The following is a 27005-nucleotide window of genomic DNA, read 5'->3' as shown; positions in this document are numbered from 1 at the left end:
CAGGCTGCTCTAACCCAAGAAATGAGGCCCATGCCCAAGGATTGTGGAACTGTAAAAGGTGATTTTTAAACTTTGTCCACACCCCCAACACTTTACTTGTAATCCATGTAGATTAGCCCCAGCCTTCTACATTTTTGTACAGAAATGTGTCTTAATGAGGGTTCAGGCTACTGAAATGCCTAGAGCCTTTCCATTCACCTCTACATATCAAAATTAACTGTTCAACTATTGAATGCATCTGCTTTGCCAGATATTACCCTAATTCAATATGCTACCTACAGCTATAATCTTGTACTCTTTATCTGAATTTATAGAAATCAGATCTTTGAAAAAAGCATCTCTATGGTGAAAGTTTTTTTTTAAAAGCTACATCTAATAACCAGTAATTCCATATTCTGCCTGACTCTCCCCAAAAGTCATTCTTAAGTGTAACCTCTTAGCAACCCTTATTACATTATTCCAAAGACCTGTAATGACAGAAGCAACCTAATAGGCCTGCAGAGTTCAACCACCCAAAATAAATGGGGAAAGTACAAACCTTCATAAGGAGTGGAAGTTCACATTACATGCAGCACTCACTTGTAAAGAGCCCCTGAAATCCTCTGAGGAAAAATGTGCTAATCTAGGGTGAAAAGAGATTTCAGTTGAACAGGGGGGAAAAAAAGCTTCAGCATATTGCATTGGGTTTTGTGAACAGACTACCCTGAATATTAACCCAATTAAATCTTGTGCTATGGCCTAGGATTAAATGAACCCAACAAATAGTTTTTGACAGAGTTAAAATTACTGTATAAGGAGAGCATTTAGTGATATGATCATGGTTTGACACAAGTTCACTAGAAGTCTGTAAAGGTAATAGCAGTTATCTGCTCTTCATTTAAATGAGACACATTACTAGAACACCTGAAATGGCAACAAGCCTCGTTAAAATTAATGGTGAAGAGATCTCAATCAAACTGGTATTTTAGTGGAAAGAAATACTTGTGTAGAATTTTAGGTGGAACTAGAAGTTTATTAGTCCATTAAGTCTACTGCTAGCAATTAGTGCTCTATTACAGCCCAAAGTCAAGCAGCTCATGTTAACCTAAACAGGATCTTATGCATTAGTAAAGAAGACATTAGCAAGAGTAATGGAAAGTTAGATTAACATGCTCATGATTATCCAAAATTAGTACCCTTCAGACATTGAATGTACAAATACATTTAATTTAACATAGAAAAGATGCAAGAGACAAAAGTAACAAACATGGTCACCTTTTATTTTAAAATATAAAGTTATTAAAAATACAGTTTGTAGCATTTCAGCTACATGATCAGTAGAAGGGTTGGTGTTTGTGCAGTCCTGGGGGTTTTCAGAGCAGGGCACTATGAAAGTGAAGTCCACTGCTCAGGTTGTTTGCTTTTGGGTCCCACAACATTTTTAAGGTAGGTTTTTCAAATTCTGTTTTACTTCACAGTGATATTAATGATGCTGACATCTTCATATGGTTTGTCAGTTTTGGGATTTACTTTCACATTTGAGATTCTCTGAACAACTTCCATTCCTTTAGTTACTCGTCCGAACACACTGTGCTTGTTATCCAGCCAAGGCTGTTTAAGGGGTGGAACGAACAGAGGAAACAGAACTTTTGTTAAAATATAAAGTATTCTGTAGGTTAAACAGTAAGACAGGAAGAGATTTAGTGCTAGAATAAGTGAATGCAATTGTAGATCAAGGTTATTACATTTTAAGCACTACACTTTAAAGTGTATTCACTGTTAATTGTTCTAACAAGTATACAGTGAAAGCATATAAAATGTCTGTTACACTGTTCAACAACTCTGAAGCTAGTTATCTCTTAAATTTGTTTATACCTAAGCATTAATAAAATACCTTGCAAGGCAAAAATGCTAGCTATGCAGTCATTTTAATTCATAGACCTTCAATAATGAAAAAAATAACTTTCTAAATGGAATGTTAGCATAAATTCCATTCCAGCCTACCTATATATGAAAATTAATGCTTTCACATGCTTGAAACTCAGTTGTGACAATATAATCATCTTCTACCACCACGAGAAAATGGGTAAAGTTCAGATTTGTGAGCAATTCGGAAGTGGGTCATATGTTAATACTATTTCCCTGCAAACCACTACAGCTTCCTCAACCTCAGCTACTAAATTGTTTATAAGTGCCCCTAAAACAGCTCTAAAAGGGCAAGTCTCTAAAATAGCAAAATGATGGTGCATATGCAGATTACTTCTAAGAACATCCATAGGCTACAGCATTTTGAAGGGTTTTGTTTTGTTTTAGACTCATACCAAAGTTTCCTTATTCTAGTATATAGTGAACTAAGTCACATAAAAATGAAAGTATTAATGGAAAGTCTTTGGGGCCAAATCTTGACCCCTGTGCAAAGCCAGAATACAACAAGCCACAGGTATTAGTAGTATCCATACCTGCTAAATCCTCACAACCCATGCAGAAGTTTTGCCAGTCTTAGTGAGAGAGATATTTAATAAAAATTTAATTCAGATTACAACAGAAGATAACTCCTGTTAACACAAAATTCCATAGTCTACGATAAGATTTAAAATGTAACATGTGCCTTTTACTCAAATTCTCAAGTCTAAAGCCTTTCATAATCAAGTTTAATCACTCTTTCTAAAGGGCATTTTTCAGTCAAACTTAAGCGATGTGCTTTTGTCACATTACCTACATAAAATTAGCTGCACAATGGCATCCTCCTTTTTCACTACAGAACTGGCACAACTGCTTCTTTACATAGTACCATCATGGTTGATCTTCAAATCAGATCTTAAACTGGGTTTTAAATATTACTTACAGTTGGTACCACTGTTATGAAGAACTGGGAACCATTGGTGTTTGATCCTGCATTAGCCATACTAAGCGTGTAGGGTCTGTCATGTCGTAAAGTTGAATGAAACTCATCTTCAAATTCTCCTCCCCAGATGCTTTCACCTCCCATTCCTGTACCAGTTGGATCACCAGTTTGAATCATAAAACCCTGGATAGGAATGAAACACACCATTGCATTTTGCTGTAGAACACCCAAATCTGCAAGGCTGTGAAATTCAAGACAAGATTTGTTTTTAAAACTGACCGACTTTTATGTAAAATATGCAAGTGTTAGAATAAAAACCAGAGTGCCCCAAATAGTATGATTTTTTCTTTTAAAGTGATGGCCAGCTCATCATCAGAATAAGATCCTCTAACGTATCTTATTGGCAAGATAACATATGAGCCTGTAGGGGTTATGTACCTGTAATTCTTTACCTTCTGCAAAAGTGTTCAGTTTTATCAACTTATTTTTCTATCCCGTACAGCAGAAGTTTAAAACTTTACAAGCTGTCCATTCCTGCAGAAAGCACAGACCTACCTAACCCCTACATGCCTGCTTTGAGTTCTAAGTGATGTCATATCAGCCTGTTCCATGCCAGAGCTAGTGGAAAGGGAGGACCATCTGGCATGCATCTTGGCTTTTCACTTGCGCACTCTGGCCACTTTTTTTTTTTCCTTTGCTTTTCTTCTACCCTTTGGAAGGAGGGTTGGTTGGGGTTTTTTTGTTTTTGTTCCCAACTAGAGATCAATCCCGCTCCCTAGCTCGTGTTGTCTTCTGGCACTTTTTCTGCGTGGAGGGATCTAGAATTTGCTTCTCATTGTCCAATACAGCTGGAAAGTAAAAACAAGGGAACATCCCAGAGGGATACCCAGATCCTCTTCTGGGGAGGAAGTGTCAGCAAGAATGCCAGACTCCTTGCTAAGGGACTATTACTTGACAGCTGGCAAGGGCTGGAGAGGTTTAGAATGCTCCCTCAAAGAACTCCCAATTGTTGAAGACAGACTTCCCTGCTGTATTTCAAATGGCAAAGAGGTCTAACCTGCCCTTGCAAAGGGTCTCAGGTGGTGGGGGGACAACACAGTGCTGTCCAGACTCTCAGCTTGTGCTAACAAGCTGTCTAGACTCTGAACCTATTCTCCAGCTACAGCAAGGATTTGAGTGCTGGGAGCAATTGTGGCAGAGCTTCCGTTTTGTGACTTCTGAGAGTGCTTCCTCATAGTCAAAACTCCTCTTAGCCTTCAGTTTGCTCTTTGGGGCCAACTCCACCATGCCAGAAATGAAGGGGAGAAGGTCTGGGGTGGTCAGATTCAGGGAATGATCCCTAAAAATATTTCATCCTTTACAAGAAAAATGGATGGGTAACCTTGGAGCCTCCATGGACAAGTCTGAGCTTCTGTACTTGCAGGAAAAGCGATGCAGCCCAAGTGATTTCGAATAGGGAAAAGATCAGGATCAAGAAAAACAAAGTTTCTCTTACAAAATCTTCTTGGTACATTCTAGTTCACAGAAGATCTCAGAATGTGTCATCACAAATACCAGTCTCATTGCAACTTACTTATACTGATGTCGCATAGTGATGCCCTCTGCGATATCTTCAGTGAACTAAGCACAATCAAGACTTTGCAGAGGGTTTGTTTGCTTGTTCGTTTGTTTTTTTGTCCTGGATAGCAAGGACATTCAGTACAGTAAGGTGGAACCTCAGAGTTACAAACACCTTGGAAATGGAGGTTGTTTGTAACTCTGAACAAAACGCCATGGTGGTTCTTTCAAAAGTTTACAACTGAACATTGACTTAATACAGGTTTGAAACTTTACTATGCAGAAGAAAAATGCTGCTTTCGCTTTACTTTTTTAGCAGTTTTTGTTTAACACCATGCTGTACTGTTTTTGCTTTTTTTTTTTTTGTGGTCCGCTGCTGCCTGATGGTGTGCTTCCGATACCAAATGAGGTGTGTGGTTAACTGATCAGTTCGTAACTCAGGTTCTACTATAATCTGCGCTAAACTCAACATCTCAGTTTTCAGGTTTGCTCTGCAGTTTACCAACAAGACTACTACTTTTAAAATGAACCATAACCTTACTAAATCATAACATTCTTCAAAATCTAAGTTCCCTGTAAAGGCTCTATGAAACAATTCCAAAAAAGACAATTTAACTGATTTAAATATAATAATTCACCATGCTTAAATATAACAAAAAAAAGCAATACAAATGACGAACTCAGACAGAACTGGCACAAATGTCTTATGCTCTGTATTTTGTGTCATACAACCCAACAGGAAAAGCATTAGTCTTTTGTAAATTACCTTGATAATACGGTGAAATGTGTGCCCATTGTAGTAACCATTCCTGCTGTGTACACAGAAATTCTCCACTGTTTTGGGGCACCTGCAGTTGCATAACAAATTTAAGGCAAGACTAAATAATTTTTTGTATTGCAGTAGTGCCCTAACGGCTCCGCCTGAGATCGGGGACCCATTGTACTGGGCACTACACACAAAAAAACCCATATAAGACAGACCCTGCCCCCAAAGAATGTATAACCTTAACAGGTAACCGACAAAAAGCAGGAAGCATAGATGGGTACAATGACTTGCCCAGGGTCACACAGCTGGTCAACAGCAGAGCCATAAAAAAAAGCCAGTTCTCCCAAGTCCTAGTGCCCTAACCACCAGACAGTATTTCCTCCCCATAGTTCCACTTACATACTGTAGATAAAATTACAAAGTACTAAGTATAAAGTGAAACCAACATTCACAACAGCAGTAATATGCAACTCACAAGCAGAACAATAAATTAACATCCCTTTACCAAGGTAATTCTATCAAACCATAGCCTGCAGTATGAATGAGTATACCAAGTGATGTGTTCAATACCATCTAATGGAAGTAAGGAATTTGAGGATTAAGTGCTTTAGTGCTAAAAGAAACTTCTAGATCAGTACAGAGCCACACAGTTACCCCTTCTTTAAAACTGAAACTGCTGATTGTCAACATACAAATACTGTTTGGATTACAGAGGGACTAGATGGCACATTACTATTCTATTAGCAGTAATAATAATTAGCAAAGAACCTTTCACCATCATGGCTTGAATTTGACACAGACAAAATTGTTACCAGAGTTACAGAACAATGTAATAACTTTACACTTAATCTACACAAAAACTTTGTTGTAAAGCAGTTAGGGTTGCTTTACACATACAAACATACCTGACTCAGAACCACAAAAACATGAAAATGAAAAGTTATGCCACTAAGCCATACATACCCAGCTTATCCACCCAGAGGCACACAAAATACCATTTATCACAAATGCTCTATATATGACAAACCATGCATTCCAAACCTTAACTCTGTCCACTTCAACAAATCCTTTTACAAAACTACATACTCCTAGTACGATTAGTTGTGGACGTTTGATATAGTAGTGTGTTGTATAGGGATAGGGTGAGTTGGTGAAGGAAGTGATGGAAGGCTAGCATTATTAGAGGGCAGAGTGAAGGCTGTGGTGCACTGTGGTGTATGGCAGTTGTGATAACGGTAAGGCACGTACGTGTCCGGGGGTGTAGGAGCATAGAGTATGTACTGTTAAGTGGTTTTACTTTTCATGTCCATGCGTTTGTGAAACTGTCAGGGTTGCTACACATACAACAAACCCTAAGTGCATCACAACAAAAAGGTTTTGTATATTAAATTTCGTAGGGATTTTTAATGCTTAAGTGCGCTTGGAAAGTTGAGAAGGAGCAGACGTTGGGGTACAGAAGTACAGATGTGAACAGAGAAGATTTTATCCATCAACAGTTGTACACAGAACCTCTCAGCTGTGTGCCAGCAGTTGAACATAAATGGCATAAAGTTCATGCACAGTTGCACATGAAACTTTTTCCATTGTAGGATACAATTTTGACGGAGAAGTAGCTCTCATGAGAGGTTTCAGATTTGCAATGGCACAAAATTTATGCATAAAGCAATTCCTTTTGGAGTTGCAGGATGCATCATCCCTCTGGTTTAGAAAACTGTTGCCAGATCTGCTGCTGCCACCCACATGTTCTATTCTCCTTTCCCCTAGACTGCATGAAATAGCACAGCTCTGCTATCTCTATGGTAACACATAACTTGCACAAAACAGTGCTGTATCACACTAGCATCTGTGGGAGAATCAGAGAAAGAACAAAACAAGGTAAAAAGAGCAAATCCATAAATCAGAAAATGAAAAGTAAAACAAGAACACAGAAGAAAGGAAAAGAAGATAAGGAAAAATAGTAGATGAGATTTGACAACAGACATGATATAAGCAGACATGGGGGGGATTTACAGTTTCGAAGGAATACTTCAACAACAACAAAAAATGTTGAGAACCACTGCCCTTGTTGCTGCTTTTAGCTATTTTTGCCCCACTGTCCTTGCTAACATCCCAGCAGCTTGATTTATGTAATTAATTAAGCAAATATGCAAGCAATAATATGTAATAAGAGGTCCTTGGATGGGGAGCAGGGGAAATCAAATTATAAGCAGTCCCCCTGCCCTGGTAACCGACAACGAACAGCCTCAAAGAAAGGAACAATAAAAGCAAAACTATTTTTAAAAAGGTATCAAATACATACTCAACAGGGAAAAGCTTGACATGAATATCTCCCATGCTTGTGTGGATAATGGCACTATCAGAAACTCTTTTGGGGCCTTCAGCTTGAGTGGCTGCCATGACCTCTTCCTTAGATGGTTTCTCATTAAATACATCTCTGTCAGAATCTGCACTCTTTGTATCTTCTGGTTCACGTTTAGTAAACTGAAGAACAAAAGACAAAGGTTGCTACCTTTATTTTTTCTTATTTAGATACCATACAAAGCTTTCCAGCTAAAAATCAGTCAGAAAGATCAGATAAAAAAAGTCTATCTTCCTGCATTTCAGTATGTGTGAAATAAAGACTCTGACAGTCCTTCCACCTGCAAATTAAAGGGTCACAATTTCCAGTACAGATATTTGGAAATCCAAGTAGTCTTTTGTGATCTCTCTCCCCTAGACCTCTCACCTGCCTTTAACATTGTTTTATTTAAAAGGGAAGAATGTAAAATGTGTACAGGTAAAGTACACTCATGCTCAGGCAATGCTCCTTGTGCTAGGATCAGGCAGAGTTGGAAATCTCTTGATTTAATTACACGGGTACAGTAAGTACTCTTATTCGGTCTTCATTCTAATATAATACTATAGAAAGATATTGATTAATTCAGAGAGCTGTTTCTAACCACAGCAATATGATCCCTAGACTAGTCCTCAAAAGGGAGAAGACAAAACTAGTCAGAGAAAACACACAATAAAGATCAAACAGTAGAGGAGTGTCAGCATACAGCACCAACTGTGTACATTATAAAGTTTCAGGTGGCAATTACAGTCACTGAAATACACTGTATATTTTCAGTATGTTTGATAAATACAAAGATCCCAGATCTGTCAAACTTTTCTTCCTGGCCTGTACTTTTGAAAGTTGTGTGTTCAGTTCTGTAATTGCCTTCTGATAGTTTAGAGTATGCACACTTGGTGCTGTATGGTAACAATCAAGTTAAGCACAAGTACTAGTTAAGCAAGTGACAGTCAGGCTTCTGCAACAAATGTCTGTTACTTTTCTATACGGTGCTTTGCATGCATGAGCCCTGATCCTTCTCTGGGGTTCCCAGGCACTATAGAATAATTACATAGTTATATATAAATATAGCTTCAAAAGAAATCCTAACTGCCAAACACAGGAACTAAAACTTTACTAAGATATAAAGGAATCCAAGATTCACAATTTACTGAAAAAAGAAAAGGAGTACTTGTGGCACCTTAGAGACTAACAAATTTATTTGAGGATAAGCTTTCGTGAGCTACAGCTCACTTCATCAGATACATGTAGTGGAAAATACAATGGGTAGATTTATATAAATAGAGAACATGAAACAATGGGTGTTACCATACACACTGTAACCAGAGTGATCACTTAAGGTGACCTATTACCAGCAGGAGAGCGAGGGGGCGGGGGGAATCTTTTGTAGTGATAATCAAGGTGGCCCATTTCCAGGAGTTGACAAGAATGTCTGAGGAACAGGGGGGTGGCGTGGGGTGGGGGGGGGAACATGGGGAAATAGTTTTACTTTGTGTAATGACCCATCCACTCCCAGTCTCTATTCAAGCCGAAGTTAATTGTATCCAGTTTGCAAATTAATTCCAATTCAGCAGTCTCTCGTTAGAATCCGTTTTTGAAGTTTTTTTTTGTTGAAGTATTGCCACTTTTAGGTCTGTAAGCGAGTGACCACAGAGATTGAAGTGTTCTCCAACTGGTTTTTGAATGTTATAATTCTTGACATCTGATTTGTGTCCATTATTCTTTTATGTAGAGACTGTCCAGTGTGGCCAATGTACATGGTAGAGGGGCATTGCTGGCACATGATGGCATATATCACATTGGTAATTGTGCAGGTGAACGAGCCTCTGATATTGTGGCTGATGTGATCAGGCCCTATGATGGTGTCCCCTGAATAGATATGTGGACGCAGTTGGCGACAGGCTTTGTTGCAAGGATAGGTTCCTGGGTTAGTGGTTCTGTTATGTGGTGTGTGGTTGCTGGTGAGTATTTGCTTCAGGTTGGGGGGCTGTACTCAGTAAAAACTGAAGGATCATAAAGCAACTCTCAGATAAATCCAAGCTAAAAATTCTGAAATATTGTTGTAATTTAAGGAGACCTCTCTGGGAAAGTTGTGTCACTACCAAAATTCTTCAAGACAAAAAGCATTAAAAAGTCTGGGAGAAGAGGTTTAAAAAACAAACACACAAAACTGAATAATTTCTATCCTGCATTAGTCTAACAGAAATCATACAAACCATGTAAAACCTGTTCTTTTTGAAAGATGTGCAGACTATTGTTGGATCTGCCTGGATATTCTGGAGAACAGGGTTTTCAGATGCTTTCATCTCTATAGTGGTTGCAGCACGATGTTTCTTTGCTACGCCTTGGAACAAAGCCAGTTGCATCACCCTGATATTTTCCTGTTTGCCTAAGATACGAACACACCTATAGTACATGGTGTTTAAAAACCAAAACAAAAAAAAAGAAAAAAGGAAAGTAGGACTACTGTTAAACTTTCATGTCATACAGTCTCTCCCCTCCAGTCATAAACAGACTCAGCAGAATTCAAGAAACACTGCACCTCATCTTATCAAATATATATTTATTTGTGTATCTATATACAGAGAGAGAGGGAGAGGGCAGGAGGGAATGTTATTACAGGCTTATTTACAATGCTTTCCCTTTTCAAAACTGCTACAAAAAACTTACTGCTCAGCCTTCCCTACCCTAAAAATCTCAAACCCATTGATCCTCATTTATTCTACCATGCAGAATTATATACAAAACGGTCATTAAATTTCCATTAGTGTATCTGATTGTATTCACTATTAGCCAGAAATGGACTGTCTGTGCAAAATACTTATTCCAAAGATTTTTATGCATATCTTCTCTCATTTTACCAAGTTTTAAGCCATAAAATTCAATATTTGGTATAAAAAGTTTATTTTCAGCCTAATTTAAACCAACAGCCCCCCAAAGAAATAGAAAGATCTATTAACATGCAAAATTTTAAATGGAACAAGAATATTAAAAAATTGGCTGAAATGAGTCTTTTCGAGAGGAACCATTATATGGAATAAGACTTACCGGTTAGTTTCTACATTTATGACCTTAATACCCAGCATTGTTCCATAGAGCACGAAGTGTCCAGTTTCATCAAAAATTATGTTAATTAACCTGACTGCATCCACCTTCTCCAACTCACGCTCAACAGCCATACGTCGGCCAAACTCCATGTCTGGCAGCTGTTGTCTCATCTGTTGCAGCTCAGTAAACATCTACAGAAACAAGACAATCAGTCACCAGTTGTATGAATGCACAATAATGCTGTGATCTAGCAAAGCACTGAAACACACACTTAACTTTCACTTCAGTAGAATTACTCAACTACTCACAAGCTTAAATAAATATTCAAGTGAACCATTCAAATATTTCCTTTAGCTAAAGCAGGAACTGAAATATACACAAGCAGAATTATTTTTCTTCTATCAAAACACAAGCTGTAGTTAGAATCCAAGACCCTGGGCAAAGAAAAAAAAGTATGTTTGCTCTAACAAAGCAATCTTTAAAAAGATTATTTTTTCCCTTACATTTTTCTCAATTTTGATTAAAGCAGACATTTTTTCAAATGCTTTCTAGCAAATGGGCAGTCTAGATGCACAAAAATTACAAAATTTCCTAAATGAAAAACACTAATTAAATTTCAAAGTATATTCAGCACAGATTAACATACAGAAGTTAGAGACCATAGAAGTATAAGATTAAAAGATGCTAATATAGAAAAAAAAACTCCTTTGTAAGATAAGGTAAGTAATAAAATCCATCTTTATAGAAACTGGTGATAAAGTAGATAAAGGTACTGGTGAGTAAATTAATATACAAAAAAAAAAGAATAGAAGTCAGAATATAAAAGCAAAATTGAACTCACACTCAGGGATTCATCAAAGACTCTCATAAGCTTCCCAGTCAAGAACCTGAAAATTCTAACTTTTCTATCGGAACCAATAGTGGCCATTTTCTTGCCATCAGGTGAGAAACATATACTGGATGGGTAAGCTTTACATTTAGCAAATTCATATAAATCGGTGTCTGTTTTATACTCCCAGTTCACATTTTTGGGGAATTTATATTCATGAGGAGGCCCAGTCCAATATTCAATCATGCCAGACTTGTCAGAAGACACTACTACTTTGTAGGTGGGGTTCAGCCCTATCTGAGTAAGAGGGAATGTATGGAGTTTATCAAAAACATGAAGTGGCTGGTTATTTCCTCGACCATCATATATGAATATCTTTCCTGTGCTCTTCTCAGAGGATGCAACAGAAGATATGGCATCTCCAGGGCAGTATATCCATTCACACTGGCCAGGGTAGTAGCTAGAATAGAAAGTAGAGGAAAAAAACAAAAACAAAATAAGCAGGGCTTGATTTACCTCGATAGATATGCATAACAATTTGCTAAACAGACAAGGTGGGTGACATAATGTCTTTTATTAGTCCTATAAAAAATATTACCTCACCCACCTTGTGTGTCTAATAATCTGGGATCAAAATGGCCATAACAATACTGCAGATAACACTTGGCTACACATTCGTCTAAGGGCTAGATTTCTGTTCAGTATTATTTTCGATATTACAGAGAAAGAGATCAATAATTTGATAGTCCAGGACATACGTAGCAAGTTAGTCCAGATGACTTCAAAAAGTTGAGGAGTATCAATTTGAAATCAAATGGCAGAGTTAATTTTGGGGAAGAATTGTTATTTATTAAGCTTTGATAATATGTGGTCTATGAAAATTCAGTGGTGTGTTACCAAAGGAATGTGCTAGTTACCCAATCTCTGTCCAGTTACCCAATCTCTGCTCTTCCACAATGCTTCACAAAGCAGTGGTGACAGGAAGTTAGTGTATAGAAGGTGGGTGGGGAAAATAGAGGTGTGATCCACTACAATATCTGGTGTAGAGATCTATTACTGCTAAACTTTCATGACAATGGCATTTCTTCTCTATCCTCAAATTGATCATTTAAAGTCAGATTTTGGTACAACTGAAGACAAATGCAGTTTTGCCATCAAATTCAACAGAAGCAGGATCGGGTCCTGCAATAAATCACCAGGACTGTATTACAAATTGATTAATAAAAAGATCAATAGATAATAAATTGCAATAAATCACTAGGACCAAATTATATTAATCAAGAATTCTGAAGGAATTTAAAATGAAATGGTTTAGCTGCCAAAAAAAGATATGTAACTCCATAATTAAAATGAACCAGAGGATTGGAGAATAGCCAATGTTATGCTTATCTTTAAAAAGGGTGCTAACAGATATCCTGGGAATCATAGACCAATGAGCCTTATTTCAGTACCAATTAAGCTAGTTGAAACAATACTAAAGCTAGAATTATGAAAAACAAAACCCAACATTATATAATACAAAGGACCAGTACAGCCTCTGGGGAAAAACTATGCTATTTAGAATTCTTTGACAACTCAACTAGCAAATCCTTAAGAATTGGTAGATAAAATTATTTTGGACTTGCAAAATAATGTTGGTAAAGATCCTCAAAAAAGAAGCTATTAAGGAAATTAAGCAGTTGTGGCATGAAAAGCAAAGTTCTGTCATGGAGTAAAAACTGGTTAAGAGGCAGAAAACGAGAACAGCTGTCACAATGGCAGTACAGAGACTGTAATCAGCTCTCCAGTTAAAAACAGTAGCTCTGACCCTAACTGGGTTGATTTAAAAACTGGTTGTGAGTGCACTGTTAAATATTAAAGTAAGCAGAAAGGGTAAAGTAAACTGAGAATAGGATAAAAACAAATAAATAAAACTATCAGCCCCAATAGGAACACTGTTAATTTCAGATATCTCAGTAAAATAGGTGTGGTACAAAATGCCTATGTACATATGATACTTTCAGAATGAGAAATACTGAAGACCTGACAAAAACTTTCAGTGGGCAATAAAACTCTTGTTTTTCTCTCTTATCATGAGATATGACTACCATCATGTATCTTGTCATATGCTACATGACACATATCCTCGGGTGCACGTCATACTGAAAAATATGAAAATTTTGTTGCACACTTTTTACAGCAGGAGATTAAAGCCACATATATTACAATTCTACATATATCAGGAAATCTCTAAGCTGCTGGGCACATTTCCTAATAGTACACACTCCCTTAACTTAGTTAAATTAAGGCTGATTGGAATTTTTTTTTTTAAACTTAAAATGATCCAACAGAATTTGGTTTAATTCACTCTTATTCAAAGTACTCAAAACACTTACAATCACCAAAAATGTTTTTACAGAATGACATGACTTACCCGAGTTTCAGCATGTTGATCATATCAAAGTTTACTACATCAAACACCTTCATTGCTTTGTCATCCCCAACAGAACAGAATAATGCCCCTTCTGAACTAACTGCAATACTCTCAATGACCCCTGTTACAATAAACCCAATATAATATTAAAACATGGAAAAGACAGATACAACTTTCAAAACAAAGCATGAAGAGTATTCACCACTTCAAAGGAGGGGGGAATCCAACTATCTTAGAACAACATTTTAGAGCCTGCAATTGTTGTATATAGTATCTGTATTTTAAAGCTGTAGTACAGAATAATAATAAATAATAATAATTAATAAAGAGTTCTACATTGCACAGTTCACATCTGCATTGTCTTCGAGTAGTTAGCCACTGTACAGAGAATTAGTGACTTAATTAGTGAATAAGTAAAATTGCTTATTTTTTTTAATAATGATGATCCCACTGATCCCACTTAAGAAAATAATGTGCTGGTTTTTTAGCTCAGAAAGGATAAAATTTTGTATGTGTTAACATACTTGTTGAAGTCAATGGCAGCAATTAAACTTTTAGAAGGACTCTAAATAATATGTTTTTTTTAAAGTTGATTGGTATATCTAATTAAAAATAGCAATTTACAAGTTTTACTGTTATCATGAACAATCAGTATCATCAAGTTCTAAAAATGAAGCATAGAAAATCATAAAATAAATTGATAAGAATCCTATAAACAATACACCTAACAAACATTAAAGTTTATTTCCACAGTAAGTCCTAAGCCCTCAGAATCCTACTGCATAATGGACTAGGACCAGATTCTCCAGCTTTGGAGAACACCTGATGAAACACATATTTAACTACTAATAGATATTGGAAATATAGAACATAGATAGTAGAGTTGAAGAAAAATTGTGTTCTAATAAAAACAGATCAAATACAATATGATTTCTTACCTAAATGGCTACGAAAATGTTTAACAAATTCAATCCCTTCTTCTACTTTCTTCCAGAATTTGACATGTCCATCATGGCTGGCAGTTATGATAAAATCTGTCCTGCAGTGATAAACGCATCAATTGAAATATAATGTTAAAAACTTGAGGGTGGAAGGGAAGAATCAATAATGGTGCACAAGATGAATTTACCTGTACAACATAACTACTGAGATGGATATGCATTTTTTCCTTTTTCCTCACTCAGAAAAGTACAACATGTATTTGCAATTAGTGGGTAATGGCTAGTATCAAGACCTTACATATTAGTACAATATTCTTTATATCTTATTGTAAACAATCTTGAGTCTGCCAAAGTGTGCAGTAGCAGTTCGATCTCAGTATTAATCATTAAAAAGCAAGATATTACCTTCCCACACTCTGTGACTTGATTTGTAAAGAGACTACATCAACTTAAACAACACACTTTAGTCTTATTTTTTTCATCCTAATATTGTTAGAAGTAACATGCAATTAAAAGAGGTTAGATATTTTTTCTGTCTCTGCAGTTGTTTACTTTATGCATATGACTGCATTTGATGTAGAGCTTCTCCTGCTTGTGTAGTCATTTCACATAGAAATAGGGATGAGAAAAAGTAATTTAAGAATAGGAAAATGGGATTTTAAATCCACAAAACCAAGCAAGGGGTTACACAGTACTACTTTTAAATTGACTAGATTTAAAATGTGTCTCTCTTTAACCAAACCAAATCTATTTGAATTAGCTCTGAAGAATTTAAAATCCCACCTCCAAAATCATCAAGTTCCATTAGGAACATTTCTATTAAAAAGAAAAAAAGACTTCCTATCATATGCACATAAAAGTTTTGGGACTGCAAGACACCGTTAAAACAAAAGACTCACTTAGTACACACTACATGTGTAATGACATCTCTGTGCATGTAACTGCGTTCGTACATTGAAGCACTCGGAAGATTTTCAAGGTAGACATGTTCAAATTCAAGGACTGAACAAAATAAGAGAAAAGCAGACATTATTTCCTTTTAATAAATATTACATCCCATCTTCCGCTCGCTATTATTATTTACACTTATATTACTTTACCTGCGTTAGTTTTAGTCAAAAAGGTAAGATATCAGGGCACCATGCTAACATTATGAATGAGATTTCTACCACTATTTTTTGAACCTGGATCTCCCAACTGCTGGCGTACGAGAAGCATCTAATCTCTCATTTCACTAATATTTAAATAAGCACACCCTTTTAAACAATTACACCTGTTTCCTGAAATGATAACACAATATTAATGCCAAAGGCCCAAAGTCTGTCCCTACATGCATTGTCTCCCTCCCCTCCGTCCCACCCCAACTAAGTTAACTTGAATATCCAAGGTCAGAAATTGGCCTTATGCAAATGCTTCTTTAAAGTACATTATTTCTCATATAAAGGAAACCTTTCACAAAGAAGATTTGAAAACAGAGTATCTAGAAAAAAATCCTTTCGTTAGAGAATAACTATAATTTTCAGAATTTTGGGGACGTGTTTAGAATCAATACATCTCGGGCTGAGGTGTCATAATTTATTCTAAGAAGAGTGATAATTAGTCATGACCCACTTACTGAGATTCATCATAAAAATATTCATAATGTTAGCTAGACATAGATTTGAAGTCCCATGACTATACCCTAAGAGGTAGAACTTTACAATAAAAGCAGTGGCATTCAATCTATAAATGATTTTACAATACTGGTCCTCTAAGATTTGCTCAACTTCTACTTGTGGCTTTAACTAGTTGCTCACAGACAACAACTGTGTCCTGGCAAACCCTCTCCACTGGTGGGTGAAAGCACAGCCAGTGACCAATATTACCAGAGAACTCAGTGCACCTTTCCCTGTCTGATGACCCAAACTTGGTAAAGACAGAAGCCAAGAGGTGAATGTTAAAAGTGTAGTATTTACATTTTAAGCTCATTTGAACAAAGGGGAAGTAAGGCAACTACAAATTTTGTGCAGTATGTAAACAATGGTGGCAAGTAGTGCACTGCAATGCAGATAGAATGAAGTGCATTGGAGTGCAATGAGAGCATAAGGCTCCTTTGGCTCACTGCTACAACTCTGTTATTTTGATCACCGTGCCTGTAGGAGTGATGATGAAGGTCATCATTATGATCAAAGATCACTGCAAGTCCCTCTTACTTAATCTTGTGACTAGGTTAAAGTCCTATAGAGATAAACAAAGGATGAAGCGGCCTGCGTTAAATGTACAGCAGAGGTTAAGACAAACAAAAATTTGGGATGCACAAGGAATGAGATGGAAAAATGCTGTAAATATGATGCCATTCTATAAATCAACAGTATAGCCTCATCTGGATGAATGTGTTCAATTCTAACTGCCCCATTTAAAAAAAAAGAATGTAGCAGAAATAGAGGGGGTTCAGAGATGTATTTTTTCCTCTCAAGAAAGTAAAACAAGAATATGTTCAATTAAATTAAAAGGTAGTAAATTTTTAAGAAAACTGACAAATGTGTTGTTCTCTGGAACACACACAACTTTGCAAGACTCAAAATAGATTGGACATTATATGGATAAGAACATTCAGTCACATACTGGTAAGAATTAAAAGAAAAACAATGTTTAGAAGGAGAATACATCGTTAAGCCTCAGGGCGTATGCCAGTATTTAAAAGGAGGGGTCTAGGAAGCAACTTCTTTATGAGCAAATTATTCCACTTGTAGTTCCCTCTGAAGCATCTGGGACTGGCAACTGTCAGACATGATATCAGAATAGCTGATCAGATATGATATATCGCACCATAAGAAGCGGTAACTTCCGATACCTATCTAAGTGGACTTTGTTTTCAATTAACATACCAAACAGAGGATAACAATGCCCATGACTGTAGCAAACTGAATGATACCACTTCCCAATCTAGGGACAGCACAGCAAAAATATTAGAAAAGGTGGCCTATAACTACACTCATGAAAGAACTCATAAAACAAACAAATCTTCAATCTTCTGTTACAGATGACAATATCTGACCAATAAGAAATGTGTTTATTGACAGGACAGATGTAATTACTGCTACCTTTCAGCACTCAAAAACATGTTAGGTACCTCACAAAAGTTGTAACAACATAATAACTGTCCTGAACAGTTTGCTATCTAAATTTGACATGACAAAAATGTGCGATTCATAAACAGACTAAACGGAAAGGAGAGAAAAATGTGACAACAATATCACACAATTATGGAGTAGGGCAAGTACATATCTTGAAAGTTCCTTTATTTTTTTTATCATCTTTCTCCTTCCATTTTTGGTGGTTGTCATTAAGCAACTAAATCAGCTTCATCATTTGCATGTCACTATTCAAGATCTTATAACTGGCATTTCTACCCAATTTATTAACAGACTGCAAAAAGAATCAGATTCTTTCTGCTCCAACTCCTTAAATCACAACTGCAGCTATTTTTCTAGCTGGAGGCTACTGCACCCATTGCTATTTAATTTAGTAGGCCTGTGCAGATGACGAGTCAATCCCATGTTTGTATTATGGTAGAATCCATGATGGAGATGTCAATCAGGCAACTCTGTTAAAATTGTAGCAACAAAACAAGCAGCAGCTGATTGCCAGTAGTTGTCTATTTCTGACATTTTAAGCTTTGTAAAGAATCTGTTCATGCAGGTGTTCTCCAAGAAGTATGTCTGTTGCTTTACCCTAGCCTTACAATAAAATGTGATCTTCCTTGTAGTGAAGCTAAGTTTTTCCTTTTGTGTGGAGTAGTAATTAATCTTCATAAGTGAAAGCATTTCAAACAGTAGGTCTCAGTGCACATGCTTAACTTCCATACCGTGAATAGCAGTGAATAGCAGGTGGTAGTAAAGTTAAGATTGTGCCTGTTTGCACAATCAAAGACACAGAGTGACATCTTGAAGCATCTGTTCCTATAATCCAATTTCTGAAGGCCAAGAGAAGCATGTGAGATTTAGAACACGGAAAAATTTCAAGTTCTTGTGCTGTGCAATCTTCAAAACAAGTCAAAGAATGCAGCATCTTAAATATTTGCCTTTGTTGCATTAATGAAGGAGGAACCACTCTTTGACAAAACGCATATCCATGTACTGCTCTTAGCAATTCCACACGTAAGACAACAGACTTTACAGCACTGGCATGAACATTCACCAGTTGGGGCGCAACATTTTCCTGATCACCTTTCATAACAACAAAACAAAGGTAATTTTTGTTACTTTTCAAGAGGAGAAGGAGGAAGAGCTCCTCTTTATGGCACATGGGATCGCACACGAGGCTGGATCACAGAGACGTTGGGGGCAGTTTTGACTGTTCCCGCAGACATGCCCGCGGTGCGAGTGTTTCGGACGCGTTTACCAGGGTCCCGGCACCGCACTCCAGCACCGTTCCCGGCCGGAGCGCCCCGCCACAGCCCGTGTCCTAGCGCCCGCCCAGACTCCCAGCCCGGACCGCCCCGCTCCCCCGTAGCCCGGACCAGGGCGCGGCTCCCCGCGTTACCTCTCCTCTTTTTGGCCTGCGCAGCCTCCCCCGGGAGGGGCCCGACCCAGCGCTCCTCTTCCTCCGGTTCCTCGTCTCCATCCCCGGCTACGGCGCCCGCCGCTGCCTCCTCGAGCTTCCTCCTCTTGCGCTCCGAGTCGGCGGAGGCCATGTTAGTGTGCGTCACGCTCCTGCGACACCCCCCGCTCGGGCGCCCGAAAGTGAGGGCGGCAGCGCCTCTCGCCGTCAGCCGGACACAACCAGTGAGAGTGGAGCGCGCGCAGATCGAGACGCGCGTCGGAACCCGCTCAGGTCGCCGTGAGGACTGGAGGGGGCCGGAGCTCGCCATGGTAACGGGCTGTTCCCCCCACCCTTAGGGTGCCTGTCCGAGTGTCTGCGCTTCAGTTGCCCCCGGCGGCGCAGGCTGCGGGGAGTCCCCGTTAACTCCCCCAAAGGCCGCAGACGGGGGCTATGCCTCGGGGGCCGCTCTCTGGGAGAGCCGGTAACCGCTCACCAGCCCCGCTGCTCCCAGGCTGTCTGTTTGCATCGCTATGGGTGGCCCCTTCCCTCCGCCCTGCGTCGCCGGGGCTGCCGCCTCGGCTGCCGCCCCTTTCGTCGCCCCCCGCCGCAGCACCTACCTCATGAGGTGTGTAAACGCACCACTGACGTGCAGCAGTACGGTGGGAGGGGGCGAAGGACACGGGCTTGCTTTTAAGTCCATGCAAAGCAAAGGAGGCCTTGGTTTTTACAGGCTCAGTCCAGCCTCCCCACCGTAAGTTGCATAAGCATTAAGCTTTTCTATCTTGGATGGACAAAGGGTTTTTTTCAGTCTCTCTTCATATGAGAGGTTTCAGAGTAACAGCCGTGTTAGTCTGTATTCGCAAAAAGAAAAGGAGTACTTGTGGCACCTTAGAGACTAACCAATTTATTTGCGCATAAGCTTTCGTGATGCATCCGATGAAGTGAGCTGTAGCTCACGAAAGCTTATGCTCAAATAAATTGGTTAGTCTCTAAGGTGCCACAAGTACGCCTTTTCTTTCTTCATATTAGAGGTTTTTTTTCCAGGCCTTTAATCATTTTCCATGCTCTTCTCTGACCTTTCTCTAGTTAAACAATGTTCTTTTTGAGATGGGGTGATCAGTACTGCGGGCAGTATTCTGTGAAGGTCACAGCATTGATTTATCTATTATAAAATTTTAGGTAGTATTCTCCATGCCACTCCTTACGCATTATAATATCTTGTTATTTTTTTTTTTACTGAATTGAGTAGAGATTTTCATTGAACTTTCTGTAATAACCCCTTTCTTAGATTGATATAGTTTATTGATGCACCCGTAAGGTGAAAGAGTGGTTAAATTTTTCCATCCAATGTGCATTACTTTTCATTGTTCACATTAAATTTCATTTCCCATCGAGTTGCTGATTCACCTACCTTGTTTAGGTCACTAAAGTTCCTTTCTGGTCCTGACTAAACAATAGCTTTGTGTCTTCTGCAAATTTTGCTATCTCGCTATTCATCCCTCTTTACAGATCATTAATAAATATATTAAACTTGTACAAAATCTTGAAGCACCCTGCTGTTAACCCTTTGCTGTGTTGAAAATCCTATTTTTGCTTTATGCCTCCTAATTGGTTTTTGATCCAAGCTAGTACTTTGTCTCTAACCCTAAGATTTAATTTTTTTAGGAGATTCTGGTGCAGGATCTTGTTGGAGGCCTTTTGGAATTATAAATAAATTGTCAACTTGTTCTCCTTTACCTACTACATTATTGACACATTCAAAGAATTCTAAGAAATTAATCAGGCCTAATTTTTGTTTGCTGAATCCATACTGGTTAGAACATATCAAATCCTGAACTTCCAGATGATTTGTTACTCTTTTTTTAAATGTAAGGATTCTACTAATTTTTCAGGTACAGATGAAAAGCTTACAGGTCCATAAAACACTGCAGCACCCCTTGAGCTTTTTAAAAATATAGATAGCAAACATTCATTAAAAACAGTCATTCTTCTAGACAATTGGAAGATAGAAAGATTAAATATTTTTGTTAGTATCAGCTACTTCATACTTGGATGTATACCATCTAGGCCTGGTGATTTACTGCATTTAAAATTATCAATTTGCTCACTTACCTCTTCTTGTGTTACCTCCATTTTCTGCGAATACCTCATCTTTGTTATCATGAAAGAGTAGATCCAGAGGAGGAATCTCCCCAACATTCATGGTGGTGAAGACTGATGCAAGGAAATCATTTAGTTTCTCAGCAAGGTCCTTGTTTTGCTCTTGTTAGTTTTTACATCTTTAGTTATTTGCTCTTCAAACTCCAGTTTGGTATATATAATTTCCCCTCTTATCAATTACAGCTGGTATTAGCTATTCTAGTTCACGGGTTCTCGCAACAAATTTTTTGGTGTCCTCAGAGTGCAGCTACCAACTCTTGCTGGTGGCTGCTCTGACAATTTTTGCTAAAATACTTTAGGAAAAACAAAAATGCACATATACACGTCCACATCATTGTAATTTATTCATGTAGTTGGAAGGCAGTAAGAAGTAAACTCCCAATTCAGTGCATGTGGACTGTGCTCCTATTCTTGTGCTCGGAGCGTATCATAAGTGGGAGCCCTTACCCTGTCAGGGAGCTTCCAAGTCCTGCAGCAGTCCACAGCTGTTGAGCTGCTGTGGTAGCTACAGCAACTGTAAACAACGAGTGTGGCTGTAGGTGGGGGAAGTACTGACCTGTCTCTCTGTCCCTGCCTCCCCCAGACCTTCAGTGACAGCCCTCCCTTGGGAACGTGGGTTGGGAACTCATTGGCCGCCTGCGAAGTCCCAGTCTCCGTGTTCCCCAGCTGGGCGGGAGCAGGGGACCTGTCCAGAGGAACACCCGAGCGACCAAATGCAGCCATCTCCACTGACGAGAGCCACCTCCGGCACTGTGCACACCAGCCCAATGTGTCCCAGTGGGGCTGTCCAGAGTCCCTGAGGAGGCTGCAGAGTGCTGATCCCGGCTGCCAGCGAAACACCAAGGTGGCAGATCTCACTGGCCTTTGTAACAGCTATTCAGGAGCAACAACTGGGCGCTGCAGGGAGGCGCTATGCTTTGCCACTTCCCTCCAATCTCTGCCCATGCTTTGGAGACTGTCATGGCAGCAAAAAAAGTCCTCTAGTGGCTGCAGTTGAGAAATGCTGATTTAGTTTATTGGCTTCGCTAAAGGCAGATTTCTAAATTTTGCAGGACTTCTGTTTTGCTCAAGTAGTCTCTTGAACATTTCCACTGAACCTTGCCTTCCTATTTCCTTTTCGTTTCACGGTAATAACTTCTGAGATTCTATCCAAGCCACTTCTAGGGATTTTACATGTTTTACTTTTAGCTTTAGAGCCATTTTGACTATCATTTTACTGAAATCTCCTCTTCCAAAGTTTAGTGTCACTGTTATTTTGTTACTCTACCTGCTTTTTCGATATTGAAGAATGTAGGGTTGTTAAATTATTTTACCAAATTTCCGTACTGCCAAATGTATTTAGAGAAGAATACTGAGAATTCTCTATTGCTATGTAAGATTAGAGCAGATCCTAGCCAAGGCAAACTATTTGCGTTTCTCATTTAGTCTGTCTTAAGGTTGGTGTGGGGTTTTTTTGTTTTTGTTTTATCATCATCATCAGTGTTGTTTTGGTCACAAGCTTTTCTGTGTTCAAACCTGCTACTTAAGAACCCTGTTAATGCACAGGAGATTTGTATGTATGCATGCTAATAATTCTGAAGCTGTTTCCTTTACAGCACTCTAAAAATCTGTGTCTGGAATTTAACAAGACTATTGGGAGGTAACACCAATTATCTTCTGTTTGTAGGAGAGGGTAGAAGCAGCTCCATGTCTCGATTTTTTAATTGTTTGAAAGCTGCAGTGTTCTACAAGTAGTTTGGGAATGGTCTTGTATATTTTAAAAACATGTTCCTGGTACTTCCTTTCAATTATTGTCACTGCTTGCTGACTGACATACTTCTCCCACATAGTCTTCCCTTATTTTGGCATTCAGAGTAAGAATACAGAATTCTGAATCTGATTCAGGATATATGCTTGTATGAAGGCAGTGAAACCCACCCCTCAGTCCTGCAAGTTATTCAGTGTAAGTGGCCCCTATGTCGCGAAGAAGCCTGGTTGAAGCTAATGTGGTTCTGCATGGCTGCAGGGGTCTGCCTGCGTGGAACACACAGAGGATCTAGGCCTAAATAATTACTAAAGTACTGTGGATATAGACTTGAACTCAACTAGCTGAGCCAAAAGAATGTCATATGAAGCAGCACAGAAAGATTGTTAGCTTTGTCACAAGTCATATTTCATAAAAGAAATAGATATTTAAAAAAATTTGGTAGTCAATATAACTTATTTTTTGCGCTTTTGTTATAGGATAAACAAGATGAACTTTTAAAGGAGGTATGTACGCTTTTGATTAATTTATTAGGTTATTTGTTCAATTTAAGTACATTGTTTGTGGCTGTTCTACATTAAGCTAAGTTTAAAGAAAATGTTCCTTGAAGAAATTAGAGGCAATTTCTGTCAGGTAGTTCAGCTTTAAAAACTTGGAATAGATTTATTATAGAAAATAATAATAATAATAATAGAAATGGTCTTATAAATCACAAGTTTAAAATTTATTACTTTAAACTCATGTATATTTTTATGTTGCCATTGAATTTGTTTACCCTTCCAAGAGGACTATAAATCTCATGATCTACGTTCACTAGTTTTTACTTACGAAATTATCTTTGTAGGGAAAACTAAATCCATATTTTATTTTTAAACCTGGTGTCCATTGAAGTGTTTTAAAAAAGAACAGCAATTGTTTTTGCTCTCAGTTTCTTACTGAGTAATCTCACTCCTGGATTTTAGACATTTTATAACAGCATAATTATTTGTTTTACCTAACTTTTTTATAAAGGGCAAAGTACATGTTTTCATTCATTCAAAAATGTAATGATTAGTAATATTTTCTGTCCTCACAGCATTCTTGTGAAGAAGGGAAGTATTAGTAATGCTTCCCATTTTACAAATGGGAAATTGAAGCACAGAGATTAAGGCCTTGATCCTTCAAACACTTACATAGATGAGTAACTTTATCTTTGTGTGTAGACCTGAGCTCATTGAGAATTCCCATGTGCACAAAGTTAGTTATGCATAGGAGTTAACAGGACTAGGCACACATGAAGTGCCCAAAGTCAAATAGGATGTCAAACAGAGATCCAAGACTCAGGATATATCTATGGTACAAAATTAGGTCGATTTTATTTAAGTCGACATTGAGCCTCCAATTTAAGCAAGTCAATTTTGCATGTCCTCACTATGCTCTTTGTGTCGGTGGAGCACATTCTCACTTGTAGGGCTGGCATTGACTCATGGAGCGCTGCATTGTGGGTAGCTATCCCACAGTGCCTGGAGCCGAGCGGAATGTTGGGTTAGGCTTGCAGTGCCTCATGGGACCAAAACATTTGCACGGGTGGTTATGGGAACATGGCATTAGAGTCCTCATCTGGAATATTGTGTGCAGTTCTGGTCTCCCATGTTTAAGAAAGATGAATTCAAACTGGAACAGGTACAGAGAAGGGCTACTAGGATGATCAGAGGAATGGAAAACCTGTCTTATGAAAGGAGACTCAAAGAGCTTGGCTTGTTTAGCCTAACCAAAAGAAGGCTGAGGGGAGATATGATTGCTCTCTATAAATATATCAGAGGGATAAATATCACAGAGGGAGAAGAATTATTTAAGCTCAGTACCAATGTGGATTCAAGAACAAATGGATATAAACTGGCGACCAGGAAGTTTAGACTTGAAATTAGACGAAGGTTTCTAACCATCAGGGGAGTGAAGTTCTGGAACAGCCTTCCAAGGGAAGCAGTGGGGGCAAAAGACATATGGCTTCAAGACTAAGCTTGATAAGTTTATGGAAGGGATGATATGATGGGATAGCCTAATTTTACAATTAACTGATCTTCAGCTATTAGCGGTAGATATGCCCAATGGCCTGTCATGGGATATTAGATGCAGTGGGATTGAGTTACTACAGAGAATTCTTTCCTGGGTGTCTGGCTGGTGAGTCTTGCCCACATGCTCAGGGTTTAGCTGATGGCCATATTTGGTGTCGGGAAGGAATTTTCCTCCAGGGCAGATTGGCAGAGGCCCTGGGGGTTTTTCGCCTTCCTTTGTAGCATGGAGCACTGGTCACTTGCTGAAGGATTCTCTGCACCTCGAAGTCTTTAAACCACGATTTGAGGACTTCAGTAGCTCAGACATAGGTTAGGGGTTTGTCACAGGAGTGGGTGACTGAGATTCTGTGGCCTGCGTTGTGCAGGAGATCAGACTAGACTATCATAACGATCCCTTCTGACCTTAAAGTCTGTGATTCTACATTGCACTTACCTAACCTTGTCCCTCCCTCCCTGAAATCAATGGCGAACAAACTAAGCCTTTTTCGCGCCTTTTTTCCTAAGCTTGGGTTACCTGCGCAGATGCCATCGCACAGCAAGCATGGACCCTGCTCAACTGTACACTGTCATTGTGAGCATTACAGACACCTCGCGCTTTATCCTGCGGTATTTGCTCAGCTGAAGCAGGAGCCGCCAAGTGGAACAATCTAATGCCACGCAAGCACCCCTGCTGGAAGCCATGGAGCGGAGCAATTCGCAGATGCTGGTGATAGTCACTCATCACCTTGACACAGTGGAGCGCTGCTTCTGGGCCTGGGAAACCAGCACTGACTGGTGGGACTGCATAGTTATGCAGCTATGGGATGATGAACAGTGGCTGTAGAAGCCTTTGAATGTGTAAGGCCACTTTCATGGAGCTGTGCGAAGAGCTTTTCCCTAGCCCTCAAGTACAGCAATACTAAAATGAGTGATGATCTGACAGTTGAGGGGCGAGTGGTGACAACTGTGGAAGTTTCCAACGCCAGACTGCTACTGGTCAGTGGGGAATCAATTTGGAGTGGGTAAATCTACCGTGGGGTATGTTGTGATCCAAGTTTCCAGGGCAATCAATAGACGTCTGCTAAGAAAGATAATGACTCTCAGCAACATGCAGGACATAGTGGATGGTTTTGCCACGATGGGGTTCCCTAACTGTGGTGGGGCGATAGATGGAACGCATATCCCTATCTTGGCACCAGACCATCTTGCCAAAGACTACATAAACTAAAAGAGGTATTTCTCAATAGTGTTGCAAGCGCTGGTGGATAACAGGGGCCTTTCACTGACATCAAAGTGGGATGGTTGGGAAAGGGGTATGATGCACAAATCTTTAGAAACTCTGGTGTGTTCAGAAAGCTGCAAGAAGGAACTTTCTTTCCAGACTGCAAAATAACAGTTGGGGATGTTGAAATGGCAATCATGATCCTAGGAGACCCAACCTACTGCTTGCTCCCATGGCTCATGAAGCTGTACACAGGCAGCCTGGGTAGCAGTAAGCAGCGGTTCGACCATAGCCTGAGTAAGTGCAGAATGGTGGTGGAATGTGCCTTTGGATGTTTAAAAGCCTGCTGGCATAGTTTGCTTACTAGGTTAGACCTCAGTGAAAGCAATATCCCATTGTTGTTGCTGTGTGCTCCGTAATATCTGTGAAACAAAGGGAGAAAAGTTTCTGGTGGGGTGGAGGATTGAGGCAGATATTCTGGCAGCCAATTTTGAGCAGCCAGACACCAGGGCAATAAGAAGAGCTCATTGAGGAGCACTGCGTCTTCGTGAGGCTTTGATAACTAGTTTCATTTCATGAATGACTCACAGTAATGTGACCCTTATGTGT

General features: G+C 39.0%; 3 protein-coding genes across 8 annotated transcripts in view; 2 read left to right on the top strand and 1 right to left on the bottom strand.

Moving 5' to 3' along the window:
* The window catches only part of TRIM23 (tripartite motif containing 23), a 48768-nt gene extending 33571 nt beyond the window's left edge, over positions 1–15197 (top strand). Inside the window, exon 10 of the mRNA XM_073344073.1 lies at positions 14767–15197. Within this exon, the coding sequence (XP_073200174.1) occupies positions 14767–14843 (77 nt within the window). The 3' untranslated portion in view covers positions 14844–15197. The remainder of the gene's footprint in view (positions 1–14766) is intronic.
* PPWD1 (peptidylprolyl isomerase domain and WD repeat containing 1) lies at positions 992–19810 on the bottom strand. Of its 3 annotated transcripts, XM_073344069.1 has the most exons (11): positions 19238–19805; positions 15613–15715; positions 14711–14811; positions 13773–13893; positions 11372–11819; positions 10531–10721; positions 9699–9888; positions 7447–7628; positions 5148–5229; positions 2825–3007; positions 992–1590 (listed from the first exon to the last, which is right to left on the bottom strand). In XM_073344069.1, exons 1-11 carry the CDS (start codon positions 19563–19565, stop codon positions 1447–1449), a joined length of 2073 nt encoding a protein of 690 aa, XP_073200170.1. In that variant the 5' UTR covers positions 19566–19805; the 3' UTR covers positions 992–1446. The 3 variants fall into 3 exon arrangements, with proteins under 3 accessions (XP_073200170.1, XP_073200171.1, XP_073200172.1); XM_073344070.1 differs by lacking the exons at positions 5148–5229; positions 7447–7628 and having other exon boundaries at positions 19238–19804; XM_073344071.1 differs by lacking the exons at positions 992–1590; positions 5148–5229 and having other exon boundaries at positions 2914–3007; positions 19238–19810.
* CENPK (centromere protein K) overlaps positions 18038–27005 on the top strand; it is a 51856-nt gene continuing 42888 nt past the window's right edge. Inside the window, exons 1-2 of one of the 4 annotated variants that reach the window (XM_073344077.1) lie at positions 18038–18943; positions 23621–23647. In XM_073344077.1, the coding sequence (XP_073200178.1) occupies positions 18881–18943; positions 23621–23647 (90 nt within the window). In that variant the 5' untranslated portion in view covers positions 18038–18880. Of the gene's footprint in view, positions 18944–19812; positions 19863–22314; positions 22525–23620; positions 23648–26188; positions 26408–27005 lie in introns of those variants that run through there. The other 3 variants (XM_073344078.1, XM_073344079.1, XM_073344081.1) reach the window with 3 other exon arrangements.

The sequence above is a fragment of the Lepidochelys kempii genome, chromosome 5, assembly GCF_965140265.1.
Source record: "Lepidochelys kempii isolate rLepKem1 chromosome 5, rLepKem1.hap2, whole genome shotgun sequence".
NCBI lineage: Eukaryota > Metazoa > Chordata > Testudines > Cheloniidae > Lepidochelys > Lepidochelys kempii.
The sequence above is the reverse complement of the archived record's forward strand: the minus strand, read 5'-3'. Positions and strand labels throughout refer to the sequence as shown.